Source organism: Haliotis rubra, unplaced genomic scaffold (assembly GCF_003918875.1).
Source record: "Haliotis rubra isolate DU_JTF1 unplaced genomic scaffold, ASM391887v1 Scf246, whole genome shotgun sequence".
In the NCBI taxonomy this organism is placed as follows: Eukaryota; Metazoa; Mollusca; class Gastropoda; order Lepetellida; family Haliotidae; genus Haliotis; species Haliotis rubra.
This window is the reverse complement of record NW_025766514.1, coordinates 404,594-419,853: the sequence shown is the minus strand read 5'-3', so window position 1 is coordinate 419,853 and position 15,260 is coordinate 404,594. Positions and strand designations below refer to the sequence as shown.

Sequence of the window (15,260 nt, the reverse complement as noted above, 5' to 3'; positions counted from 1 at the left end):
TCATCAAAAACGTCTACTTCATGTGGAGTAATATCTCTTCGTTGAAGGATTTCTGATGCGTTGACTTACTAGCCCGCGTAGATGCTTTCTTCTGCGATGTAGAAGAGGATGACGTCTTTTTCTTAGCTTGAGTTGGAGTCAACTGCGTTGTAGCTGATCTCTTCTTAGCCCCCGTACCAGCAGACTGCCCCTGCAACATACTCAACATAGCACCAGTATTATGAATTTCAGCAGTAGCAAGCAGCATACGGTTTGCAGGCTGATCTCCTGTTTAATCAGCCATGACTTGAGATGACTTCCTCACCTGATCCATGGCACGTCTATAGATATAAGACAAATATTGATTAAATTGTAGATTTGATAAATTAACACAATAAGTACAGCGCAAGCTGGAAGAACATGGTTTTATGCACGAAGGGCATTGGGGTGAGGATCAGCCACCGGATAACCTGTGCCTGCAAACACTGCAAGATTTCATGAAATGTAAACAAAGTTACATAACGATGAAATTTTGACACAAATACAAATAATTTTTACATTTTTTTTTTACATATAATACAAAGTAGCTATTGCCAAATCCATACACAGCGTAATTTTGAAGAATAGGAGAATAAAAATGATATAATGCCGTATATGGGACTCCAGTGCTCGCCCAACCAACCAGAGAGAGTGACAAGTAAGGCTGGTCACATGACTGTTTGCGCGGGAAAGGGCAAAAGGGAGGTAACTCGTGGGTGAGTCTATTTTTACATCCGCTTCGGGAACTTCAAGGGATTCAAGTCCACTACCATTCGAAAGGAAAAGGGAGATAAGCAAAAGATCATGAGTCAGGATAAGACAAAAATACACTTTTTTTCTAAGTGTGCCTTAGGGCACCATGCAAAGATTTTAAATGTGCCTTTCAAAAATCAAGTGTGCCCACTGTGGCACATGTTTTCCAGAGTAAATGACTGTAGCAATGATGATGATCATTTGAACCTGTTTTCTGTTATCACTGATATGTCTTCTGTTTAAGATGTCTTTATGAAGCTTCATTTGTTCTACTTTCCCAACACCTTAATAGCTGAGAATTTTGTGACAGGTTCACTTTTTCAGTATATCTAACATACACAATTTCCTCTTCACTAACCGAACTATCAGTACTCACAACATTCTACATGGAAAACAACCACATTTCTTAATATCATCCATCATAATTCCAGTGATTTCCTTGGCAATAAAGTCAATAAATGTTTTTGCCTGTTTGTCATTTGCGTATGTGTTTTGTTTTGGGGATTAAATGACTAAAGGTGTGTTATGCAGTGTATGAAATAATTTACAGCTAGCCAGTCCGATGGTCTGGTAAATTTTTTAGATGTTCCATACATCTGAGTAAATTCACCATATATCTTGGTGTCTGGTCTGGTTAAATCCATTTTGGACTGGTAACATTTTGAAGTTACGAGCCCTGACGCCTGGCGGGGTTTTTGGCTTATTTCATACACTGTGTTATGTCTCTAAAACTTTAGGCATGCCTTAAGGGCACCAAGAACTTTTTTTTATCTGTGTCATTTCAATATTTACTGTGCCATGGCACGCTAATATATAGGATATTTTGAACCCTGATAATCTATCCAAACCAAGGAATATATTGGTTCACATTTTTTATATGACATGTCAAACTGTTTTGGTGGTGAATATTCCATGCTTGTTGAAAATTAGCTGTAGAACAAAACAAGTCAAGTCTATTCTGGCATTGCATAGATTTAATGAAGATATATCACATATCATATATTACAGCATACAGATTTAACTATGATTGTTAATAGAAAGGTGGTAATGAATTACATACAGCCTGACGTCCATCCACGCCCCAACCTGTGTATTACCATGATCAATATACAGTGGAATTATGTAGTGCTGTATAACTTCAATGTAGTGTTTGATAAACAATGATGAATGTTCACAACCTAATTGCATTGCCTCATCAAGTGCTGCCACACTGTGGAATGTAAGCCAGAATCAGCAGCAATGATGCCTTGCTGAATGCTGAACGTTCTTTGATGATGCTGTTGTCTGTCTCCATCAGAGGCGATTCTTGTTTAGTCAATGTGACTGAAGTTGGAGGAAGTCTAGTAGTCTGGTGATGGCGTCATGATGGTGTCTACAAACCTCTGGTATTGCACCTCGGCGCGTGGGTTCAAGCCGTTCTCCTGGAAGAGGCTGTCCACTACAAATACACATAACAAAGCACAATACAGTATAGACCCTGTTGGTTTTGGGTTCCGGGTCGTTTCACCCCAAGTACTTTCACAAGGTTGTTTCATCCCAGTTCCAAACTAGGTCAATTCATCCCATCATATTTCACCGCTAATCATGAGTTGTTTCACCCAACAAATTGAGTATACATGGTGAATGGTATTAATTCTTAAATCTGCTAATCCTAACTAGGCAATGTTTTACAACAATCAAGTAACTGCTACTGTGTCTGTGTTGAGATGGCACATAGGACATAAGCTTATATCTCATCTCATCTCACCTCACCTCATCACGCTTAAAACATTTAAATACGTCGACAATGAGTTAGATATTACACTTGCATTTCTGCCATGGCGACTGCATGTTTGGAGATCTGCCTCAGCCGACTCTGTATGTCTGTCTGCATGTTACACAGTGCTGTTATAGACCCACCCATATATACCCACAGGCATTCGATAAATAATGTTTAATTGATGCCTTTCAAATATCCAACGAGTAAATTTAATCTGTAAATTGTTATTATTCAATAAACTGACTATTTACTTTTTTATCGTGTCTGTATAGGACTTCACCCGATCCAACACAGCCAATATGAACTGATACAGTTATTCAAACAATCTGAATGGAAACAATGTTATAGTTGATAATAATAATAACTATTTGCTGGGTGAAACAAACTCTAAATGGGGTGAAACTGTATGGGGTGAAACAGCCTAGGGTGAAACTGTGCTAGGGTGAACGTGTTTGGGGTGAAATAACCTGTTACCTTGGTTTGGTACCCTACAGTTTGTTACAGTGTGGAATCAAGAGTGCTTCTCTGCATTTCATAAAAATTACTTATAAGGAATATTTGTTAAAATACACACAATAAATCATAAACCTCTACGTGTATATCCAGACTGTGCTGACCATGATTTAAATGACCACTAGCTCCCACACATGTCATAAATAGCAACCTGCTAGACTGGCTTGTCAGACTGTATAACTTCAGTGCATGCATCATTGTTCCCATTATCAATCACTGGATTGTCTGGTCCAGACAATTTACAGACCCCTATCAGCAAGACTATTGATGGGTGTGGCATTTAGTGTTGGGAGTTGGTTAAAATCTCATAATTGATGATTGGTTCATTACAACCAATCAAACATCAAAGATAATTGGTTAGCATAATTTATCAAATTTTCCTGGTTGTTTGTTAATGCACACAAAAAAATAAAGAAAAAAACATGTCGTTATTTCGAGTGTTTTTGCAAATTGCATAAAATGCATCTGCAAAAATTTCACATCTTTAAAGGGTGACTAGTATGTTAGGAACATAAATTTCCTGAAGTCTTTAAGATAATTTCAATCATGACTTGGAACGAGCATGTAGCGCTTATGAAATGTAACAGACAAAACCAACCTAGTGAAAAATGTTGCAAATGCAAACAGGTGTTCCAAAATTGTTTGAGTTCGATTATGAGAAAACATGATTGATTGCTTGGTTGTTTAGTCATTATGACCAATCTTCGATTATTTCAGTTAATCAGACCACCACTAAAAGCATTATACACAACAAACCTTCATTCCTACTCAGCTTTTCTCCCATGGTCATCAGGATGTGTCTCATTTCTGTGGCAGACACAGTTCCCCTCTTGCCATCATCCTGTGCCCGGAATCCCTGCAGCATCTCAGTCTCGCAGTTCTCCACCTCACTGTGCTCATGCATCACGTCCAAGAAGGAGGCAAAGTCGATCCGGCCTGGGGCTGTAAGCACCAACACAGAGGCTTAGAAACTAGTCACACTGCAGACTCAGGAACTAACGACAATTTCAGCAGCATCAACAGATCACACTGCAGACTCAGGAACTAACGACAACTTCAGCAGCATCAACAGATCACACTGCAGACTCAGCGGAACTAACGACAATTTCAGCAGCATCAGCAGCATCAACAGATCACACTGCAGACTCAGGAACTAACAACAATTTCAGCAGCATCAACAGATCACACTGCAGACTCAAGAACTAACAACAACTTCAGCAGCATCAACAGATCACACTGCAGACTCAGGAACTAACAATAATTTCAGTAGCATCAACAGATCACACTGCAGACTCAAGAACTAACAACAACTTCAGCAGCATCAACAGCTCACACTGCAGACTCAAGAACTAACAACAATTTCAGCATCATCAACAGATCACACTGCAGACTCAAGAACTAACAATAATTTCAGCATCATCAACAGATCACACTGCAGACTTAGATCTAACAATAATTTCAGCATCATCAACAACAAGACTCAATTTAATTTCAGCATCATCAACAGATCACACTGCAGACTCAGCAGAAAGAACTAACAATAATTTCAGCATAATTTCAGCATCATCAACAGATCACACTGCAGACTCAGAACTAACAATAATTTCAGCATCATCAACAGATCACACTGCAGACTCAAGAACTAACAATAATTTCAGCATCATCAACAGATCACACTGCAGACTCAAGAACTAACAATAATTTCAGCATCATCAACAGCTCACACTGCAGACTCAGGAACTAACAATAATTTCAGCATCATCAACACCTCACACTGCAGACTCAGGAACTAACAACAATTTCAGCAGCATCATCAACAGATCACACTGCAGACTCAGGAACTAACAACAATTTCAGCATCATCAACAGATCACACTGCAGACTCAGGAACTGCAGACTCAACAACTTCAGCATCATCAACAGATCACACTGCAGACTCAGGAACTAACAACAATTTCAGCATCATCAACAGATCACACTGCAGACTCAGGAACTAACAACAAATTTCAGCATCATCAACAGATCACACTGCAGACTCAAGAACTAACAACAATTTCAGCATCATCACACTGCAGACTCAGATCAACTTCAGACTCACACTGCAGACTAACAACAATTTGCAGCATCATCAACAGATCATCAACAGCACACACTGCAGACTCAAGAGGTCAACAGACTAACTCAACAACAATTCAGCATCATCAACAGATCACACTGCAGACTCAGGAACTAACAACAATTTCCAGCATCATCAACAGATCACACTGCAGACTCAGAAGCAGCATCAACAGCTCACACTGCAAACTCAGGAACTAACTAAACCTTCAGTATCAACAGGTTAAGTTCAGTTCTACAAAGTATACATGGAACCTGCAGATAGTACCCACAGGCAAGCTGTATTTGCAAGGTGACTGACCACACGTCAGTTGTATACCTCCTGTTGGGGTCTTTAGATGCATGGAACCTGCAGATAGTACCCACAGGCAAGCTGTATTTGCAAGGTGACTGACCACATGTCAGTTGTATACCTCCTGTTGGGGTCTTTAGATGCATGGAACCTGCAGATAGTACCCACAGGCAAGCTGTATTTGCAAGGTGACTGACCACACGTCAGTTGTATACCTACTGTTGGGGTCTTTAGATGAACACTTCACATAGTAATTGTGGACTTCCTGTCTGGTGGGACTATAGGCCAGGGACCTCATGATGATGTTCAAGTCTCCCTCTTGCTGGATAAAGCCTTTCCGTGCATGGAAGTAGAAGCACTCTTTAAATTCTGCAAATACAAAGTGAGATACAAATGTATAGCGAGACACCAACTGATGTTTAATGTGAGACACCAACTGATGCTTAATGTGAGACACCAGCTGATGTTTAATCTGAGACACCAACTGATGTTTAATGTGAGACACCAACTGATGCTTAATGTGAGACACCAACTGATGTTTAATGTGAGACACCAACTGATGTTTAATGTGAGACACCAACTGATGCTTAATGTGAGACACCAACTGATGTTTAATGTGAGACACCAACTGATGCTTAATGTGAGACACCAGCTGATGTTTAATGTGAGACACCAACTGATGTTTAATGTGAGACACCAACTGATGCTTAATGTGAGACACCAACTGATGTTTAATGTAAGACACCAACTGATGCTTAATGTGAGACACCAGCTGATGTTTAATGTGAGACACCAACTGATGTTTAATGTGAGACACCAGCTGATGTTTAATGTGAGACACCAACTGATGCTTAATGTGAGACACCAACTGATGTTGAATGTGAGACACCAGCTGATGTTTAATGTGAGACACCAGCTGATGTTAAATCTGAGACACCAGCTGATGTTTAATGTGAGACACCAGCTGATGTTTAATCTGAAACATCAGCTGATGTTTAATGTGAGACACCAGCTGATGTTTAATCTGAGACACCAACTGATGTTTAATGTCTTGAGACACCAGCTGATCTTTAATCTGAGACACCAGCTGATGTTTAATGTGAGACACCAGCTGATGTTTAATGTGAGACACCAACTGATGTTTAATGTGAGACACCAGCTGATGTTTAATGTGAGACACCAGCTGATGTTTAAGACACCAGCTGATGTTTAATGTGAGACACCAACTGATGCTTAATGTGAGACACCAGCTGATGTATAATCTGAGACACCAACTGATGTTTAATGTGAGACACCAACTGATGCTTAATGTGAGACACCAACTGATGTTTAATGTAAGACACCAACTGATGCTTAATGTGAGACACCAGCTGATGTTTAATGTGAGATGTAAAACACAACTTTGCAGATTCTGATACCTTTCAGTTAGGACTTACAGATACAATCATCAAAAATGCAAATTCAACTTATAAAGTTGAAAGGTAACGCGATGAACCCCCCCCCCCACGAAATTAGAGTTCAAACGATTCATAAAATTCACCCCAGCTTGGGGTGAAAAGTGGTTTCAACAGCTGGGCAGCCTAAGCTGCTGCTAAGCATAGCGCGCATCGCGACTAAATAGGTTCGCGCAGCTTGGAAGCGGGATGTCCAGATTATAAGGTTGTGAGCAGGAGTAGTCTACTCAAAACAAATAGTAAATAATCTACTCGTTACATAAAAGAACCTTGTTTGGATCTAGATCTACTCAGCTATCTGTCAACCAGTGAGGCGTTCGACGTTTCAAGTACTCGGTGAAGGCTTTGATGTGAGCTATTTTTCTAATGTTTTGTTGATAGTTCACAGGCACGAGCTTTCTATATGTTATGACAGTAGATTACCGATTTAACAGTTTATATAATTTCATTTCTACCTGTGATATAGATATCAGACTCAATGTCAGTTTTATTGACACTTATGTGTCTGCCTGCCTGTCTGCTAATGACAATATGCAATACACAACTTCGATCACTGACCACATGCAATTTGAACTTAACACCTATCAGGCTATATACACCATAAACAAAATGCATTGATTTATGGCTCGTGCAACCGAGTTCGGTCTATGTCACGGCAGGGGTCACCAGAAATGGGCTTCACACATTTTATCATCCAAAACTGTGTTCTACTGGAGATATTGCTTGTGTGTATCTCAAAGGAGATTTCGTTTTGACAGTAGATTTTGAACAATGCCCTGACATCAATTACATGACTCACAATGCTATGACATCAAAAAACCTGATGACATCACAATGCTACATTATAAGTTGTATGCTTCTCTCGAGGGTAATACGGTCTGATGTACGCCTCTTTGTAACAGTGTCACCCAAGCTGGAAGGGGAGGGATGACACTGCTACAAAGAGGCGTACATCTGACCGTATTACCCGAGGGAGAAGCATATAACGTATTTATCTTAACGCCATGTTAAATGTACAAAATATCATTTTATTTTATGTTAAAGATTGTTAACGACTATATGACATGCAAACAAAATGGCGTCGGCCTCTCGACTGGATTTTTGAAATCAGTGAATCACGATTCTTAGCGCTTCAGCTTCTCAGCGGAGAGCTTGCCGGTTACCGTGGCAGCGGGTTATATTTTTTCCAGTTGTCACCCTCCTGGGAGGAAACTTGTTAAACCATCATTGACCAATGAAATTAAAGTATTTTACATGAAGATACGATAAGATGTCATAAACTTGATGATGTCACAATGCTATGACATCGCTGCACTGCAAGTCTAATGGCAGTACTATGTTCAGCGATGTACCCGGTACATTTTTCATTGAAAACTAAAGATGAGCGATTTTTTATGATAAATAGAATCTCACCCTCGCGTCTTCTGATATCAAATATATCAACACTAGTTGACAGAAGTAAATATATCATCGGCAAGCCACTAGACTACCCAACCATCCACTATATGTAATATGATACTTTTAGGCAATTCGTGAAATGCAGAGAGAGAAATTATATATCATCGGCAGATATTTCTGTCACTTTTACCACTAGACTACCCAACCATCCACTATATGTGAGAATATGATACTTTTAGGCAATTCGTCTGCAATTCGTGAAATGCAGAGATATTTCTGTCATTTTACAAACTGACTGAAAAATCTATCCCTTATCGAACAGATTTACTAAGTTCCAAAGTACTTAAAAACATCACAGTAGCACTTCTGCTGGTATTAGGAGTGAAAAAGAATAAAAACGTAAAAATCACTGGGAAATGAAAATACACTTCCAAATGTTTAGAGAGAGAGAGAGAGAGAGAGAGAGAGAGAGAGAGAGAGAGAGAGAGAGAGAGAGAGAGAGAGAGAGAGAGAGAGGCTTGTAGACGCTAACAACTGCCATCCAGGGAGGATGTAGTGTCACTAACGGGGTCTTATCACTACATATAAAAGGATCCTTTTATATGTAGTGATAAGACCGATCCTTTTATATGTAGTGATAAGACCCCGTTAGTGACACTACATACCTTGATGGCAGTTGTTAGCGTTACAAGCCTCTGTGGAGAGAGATCGGCAGAATAAAAACTTATCGATTGTGGAAGTAAACAAAGTATTTAATTTGTTTCCTGGTTCGGCCGACCTGAAGTTGTGGAAGTTCCTGCACATAATTTCCATATGCATATCGGACTGTCATGCAAACATGGGTGTGGTCAGTGACACTTATAAACTCACCGTCAATCTTCTGCTGATCAAAGAACCTCGCCTGAAAAAAACAAAACAAAAATATTATGAATATCTTAGAAAACAAACTCTTATATAATAACGTTCAAAACAATACAAAGAGGGCTATTCTTACCATTCTGTTAGATGAAGTGTCTCAGCTGAAGTGTTTGTCTTCGTACCTGTTTCTATTACCTCCCCTGAGACCTCGGCTTTTCTCGGAAGACACGATTACCACCGAGTAGACTGGTGCACCTGCTCTTGAGCGCTTGCGCTCCTTGCCCATACCACAAGCTTTGTGTAGATATGAAGGGTACCCATCTGATTTACGGACGAATCTTGACTTGGCTCCTGTCTACCAAAACTGAAGACTGGTACATTGGCCCGTTGCGCAAATTTTGCAACGCATTAGGTCAGTCGCATGCGTTGCAAAAAAATTCATCATACATTATATCTGATTTCATGCGATAACATATCGTGTATTTGTGACTTCAACAGTAATGGCTACAGTAATGATCGGGCATATCATCGTTCGATGAAAGAAACACAGGTTCACGTTGACAAGTTTCAACGGAAGAGTTTCAAGGAAAGTTTTGTAAACTATCGAAAATGGAAGCTACAATATCAAGACACAATGCTCAGAAATGGAATTTCTATCAGAAAACGACTTGACAATTTGTGTTTTATACCCTATTATATCTGCGCGCCTTATAATTTTTTTCTCCATCCATCTATCTGTAAGAATACCGAGTCTAGCACTTTTTGTTGTACTCAAATACCAAAAAGTACTAGATTCGGTAGTCTTACAGATAGTGAACAGATGTAAAACGGTTACATTTGGGATAACTATCTGAATGGTACATTCTAATTTGGGTTTCTTTAAAAGAAAAGACATATTTAAGTCCGTAGATGCAAATTTAATTTTTCTTTGATAACACCATTTGTCGATGTAAATAAACATAAACATCCTCCAAGTATAGATCATCAGCATCTTTGCAAAATGTACGAAACATTAACACTATAATTTAAATGAGCCATCATCTTGATTCATGACGCAGCAATGAAAATCTCAAAGGTTCCATGCATACCTTGAGTTTGCGCTGCAGAGCGAGAAATATTGCTTGTTGCCCTTCAAGCCCTGACAAGTTCATCTCACGTGTTCAAAATATGACGTCATCAAGGGAATTCCGATTCGTTCTAAAACGCGATACTTTTAGAATAGGTGGAAAGAAAATGAAAAGTGTATTTGACATTACCCAAGGCTCAAGTGGAATATTGCCCTGAGCGCCGCAACAAATACGAATACACGAAGATATGATTATATTTTGTACGGCTACAGTACGAAAAACTAAGTTCATTAAATTGCATTACTAATTCAGTATATGGTGACATGTTGTTAAGTCAACACTTCGTGGAAACTATACGACATTTTCTAATTTCTGGTACCAGATACAAATCACACTTTCCCTGCTTCCTCACTTGTAAATATTTGAAAGGACGAAAACACGATACCACTGGTAACAAAATGAATGTTGAAGAATAATGCCAGTTTTTGTCGGAAAAAAAGTTCTTTCGATCACTCAGTGAGGCAACAAGTTTAATTGACAAGGAATATAAAATATTCCATAATGTAAATACAGATATTTATCTAGGCCCATTCTCTCTCTCTCTCTCTCTCCCCAAACAAGCCGCCCATAATCTTAGCAACCCCCCCCCCCACACACACACACACATGCTAACCCCATTCCTCACCATGTTTCCCCCACCATCCACCATGCCACCCCTACCGTTAACTTCCATCTGCTTCCATCGTTTTCAAACTATTCCTTCATATCAAATGATTGAATGATAATACACATTCAACGTGCAGGACAGTTTCTACCCCATTGTTGGGGCCTACGAGGTCTCCAGTGCTTACTGTCAGTGTTTGGTGACGTAATTTAATACTTAATGTTCGATCGGCATGCCTGAAGTTGGTGACTCAGAAATGAAACATACAACTTTATGGATGAAAACTTCTTATTTATTGCATAGAGCGACGTTTCGATGTAGATTTTTACACCGTTATCAAACTTCTTATGTATTGCATAGAGCGACGTTGCCATGTACATTTGTACACCGTTATCAAGTATACTTGATAAGGGTGTAAAAAATCGAAACGTCGCTCTTTGCAATAAATAAGAAGTTGTCATCCATAAAGTTGTATGTTTAATTTTTGGCCTAATTGTTTCACTATTGTCACTTCTGTGTGCCCCACTGTTTCATTTCGTTTCTTTTGTATTAAACTGAAAAAAAGCTCACTTTCATTGTGACAGGGACATGGATACCCCGAAGGCAGATGCGTGTTCATGGCTGACTTGTAACAGATAGCTGCAAACAATGTGATATGGTGCGGCATTGACAGAAGTATTGTCGAATTATTATAGTGTAGTCAAATAAGCAGTGCACACATCAGAACAATGAGTCCTGTGCGTTTGTATCCAGGTTGGGCGTAACATAATACCTATCGTATGTTATCCTTTGTCAAATATACATATGAAAGCACTCATTTGTAATTGCAATCCTATACAACAACTTCTAAACGAGAAGGCGACAGGCGATTCGACTATTTATATATACGATAACTGTCAGAAGACTTTTTTTGGGGAGTGGTCAGGTCTGAATTTGAGATTTTCTTTAGTCTACATTTGTATTCCGTCCGAAGTTTGCCGTTTACATTGGGATTCTGGAATACGTACAGGTAAAAACATTCCAGCTACCTCAATAACCCTAATCCATTCGTGGGCTCAAAATCATTCACCTTTCTGTGGTCTGCCCAGTACACCGAGAGGTTACGATGGTAGGTTTTGGCCTCTTCAAGGCATTTCTTTTGAACCTACAAAGATCCTTGCCACTCTAACATTTCTTTCTGTCTCTTTTCTGCTCCATGTAAATTTTATTGGAAGTGCAGTATGATGGCACAAGTTATGCAGATCACTCCGTAAATATTATTCTATATTGTGCATTCAGACATGCAGTAGGGCGACATCACCTTTCTTTGAGAGCAGTATATCGATCTACCTGGTTCGTATTGTGCAGAACCACAGAGAAACAGCCACTGTATCCTCTAGAGTAATCAGTATCTACAAAGCAAACATATCCTTGATAGATCACGCACCTGTGTCAGTCCCTATAGAGCCAACTGATCCTTGGTGGAACACACACCTGTGTCAGTCCCTAGACAGCAAACTGATCATCGATGGAACACACACCTGTGTCAGTCCCTAGACAGCAAACTGATCATCGATGGAACACACACCTGTGTCAGTCCCTAGAGAGCAAGACTCGTAACGATCCGGGTTAGAATTGGTCTTCTGGAACCCATGCTTGTCGTAAGAGGCGACTAAAGGGATCGGGTGGTCAGACTCGCTGACACGTCATCGTATCCCACTTGCGTAGACCCGAAGACCCGGTTTCGATTCCCCACATGGGTACAATGTGTGAAACCCATTTCTGGTGTCCCCTTCTGTGATGCTGCTGGACTATTGCTAAAACCGACTTAAAACGATTGTGAGCTACACCTTCAGAAAACACACGATCAAAACAACATGGAAATTGACGAAAAAACATTGAATTGAATTTCTGTTTTGTTTCTTGTCCACTGTTCACTACTGGGAAAACTATTTAACAATTAAATAGAATGTTATGACAACATAAAATATGTTAGCATTAAATAACCTTACGTATCACAACGTCAGGCGACAACGCTGCGACAACGTAAATGGAAGTCCACAGAACAACGTTGTGACAACGTGAAATTGTTAGCTGGGTACGTTACAGTAGCATGGTATCCCATCACGTTGACGGGCGCTACCTCAAAGTATCATGATGTTCTTCACCTTGTGTTAAGTACTTGGCCTTCAGATGCACGTTGTAATCATAAAATGTAATTTTGAACGTTCGCCGTGACAATTACACTGGAATTCAAAATCGCGCACCTCGACAGTGATTTCAAAGCTATCCTCGGGAGTTATACTCGGAAAAAGTAGGGACGAGGGAGGAATATATGCATTTCATGAATTAAAAAACAGTGGGTCGTACCTACTTGAGTTGCTAGTCAAGACGTGATGCGGTCATATTTGCGAGGATGTTCTCGTGTGATGAAAAGTTCACCGTCAAGCATAATCCAAAGGGATTCACATTATCAAGCTGTAGATATGTTTTCCCGTGTGCGGGCATCTCATCACCACACATTCTCAATAAATCGTTGCATTACTGTCGCCGACAGTTTTGTTTATTTTTTTTATAAAAACACAACAACTTCATGACTCCATGCAACAAAAGTTAGATTTTCCTTGTTGTCCTCAAACTTTCCAAATTTGCTTTTAATAACCAATTTTGTAATGTACGTTACTGTCGCCAAGCAACATTGAACGCTTTTGCAGATTTCTAAAATAGTGTTCACATTAATAACTCATATGATTGAGATCAATACATTTTCCCTAATATATAAAGATTCATGTATATTCATGGGGGGATCCAGTGATTGCTGATATTTCATTTTATTAAACTCCATACCTGTGTCGCTTGGATTTTCATAAAACAACTGAACATACAAATAATAAGGAAAATACTGTCATATGAATGACAAAAATGACTGGTAAATGCTGAAGTAATATTGCGTTGTGAATGATAAAACCGTAAAAAAACGTTCTATAGCAAAACATCACCGCAATGACAATGTTGGACATCAAAAGTGAAAATCTTAAAGATTATGGATAAGAATGCAATGTACGTTATACCTACCACCTACCAGGAAAACTAAGTTGTACATTTTCCACACTATTTGGTTTCAATGTGTTAGAATGTTAAAGTCCTGAACAGTGTAAATTTGAATAAACTATCATCTATAAATTTGTGTTTTGTTACTTACTCTGACTATTCGTAATGGACGTTACTGATGAATGTGAAACTACGGAGAAATACGGATTTATGCTGTAACAGCTTTGCTTCTGACATGTGATCAGACGACGCCATTTTCTCACGTCACGTTGACGTCGAATGAAGGAAGTAAGATCAACATTTATGAAGTTGCCGGCACTCCAAGTAATTTGAATTGAGGTGTATTTTGTGGGAGTTAAAGAGTAGTGTGATATCCACATTTTAACAAACGTGAACGTGTTTTTTATACATAACTGGCGGGTAAATGTACGTAAAAATATGAAAGTTTTCATTTGTTAACGAACAATCTAACTACAGGGAAATGTACGTTACCGATGGTAACGTACATTACCAAAATCTTATCAGCTAAAACATCATGAAATGTAATAGTTTTCTTGATTGTTAAAGATCACAAATACTCTAGGGGGGTACAAATACATAAATCATATATTATTGGCATCGTTATAAATGAAACTCCGTCATTAAAACTGCTCATTTCGACATTCAGTTAACTTAAATCGACCTTTTTGACAACAGTGCACAATTCTCTCCCGCGAACGAAATTTCAACCAATCAGGGGAGCGCGTCTCCGTGACGTAATGTGAGGTATACATATGAAGGGCGATGTAGAATTCATGTAGAATTCAGGTTTGTCTAAACCTGAAATCGTTGACAATTATTGTGAAAAATGAAAGTTTTATGTTTTCACAATCTACTGTCATTTAATCTTGTCACCTGCTTTGCCTAGCTTCCGTGTTAGAACTTGTTTTCATAGACGATTCTGTCAAAATCGCAGTGGGACATTAGGAAGGGTGGATGCCCATCAGATGCCGTTATTTGAAAATATCCCCGGTACTTCTTGTCTTGTTGTAATAAAGTATCCCAACAGTGAAGGATGTTTTCAGATTTTCTAATGCGTGGATGGTATAATGACTGAAATTTTGATCCTATTTCTGTTCTTATTTCTTGTCTCTATTTTTACTTCGATATTTAATCATGCTATGTAAATATATAATGTCTATTTCCTGCTATGATATTAAAAACACACATTTGATGTATTTGAATCGGTAAACTAAACAACCCCACTTTCTTGGAAAAAATCGTTATGTTACAAGTTGTGTCATGCCAAATCCTTTTGGTCATGATTCAAATAATATTTAACTACGAATAGAAAGTAGTT

At 39.0% G+C, this 15,260-nt stretch overlaps 1 protein-coding gene across 1 annotated transcript; it reads right to left on the bottom strand.

The window, feature by feature from the left end:
- Positions 1 to 1,730: 1,730 nt before the first annotated feature.
- Positions 1,731 to 9,397, bottom strand: LOC124279070 (calmodulin-like protein 4). The gene is made up of 5 exons (XM_046714873.1): positions 9,297 to 9,397; positions 9,173 to 9,203; positions 5,670 to 5,819; positions 3,800 to 3,985; positions 1,731 to 2,209 (listed from the first exon to the last, which is right to left on the bottom strand). Exons 1-5 carry the CDS (start codon positions 9,297 to 9,299, stop codon positions 2,112 to 2,114), a joined length of 468 nt encoding a protein of 155 aa, XP_046570829.1. The 5' UTR covers positions 9,300 to 9,397; the 3' UTR covers positions 1,731 to 2,111.
- Between the last annotated feature and the right edge of the window lie 5,863 nt (positions 9,398 to 15,260).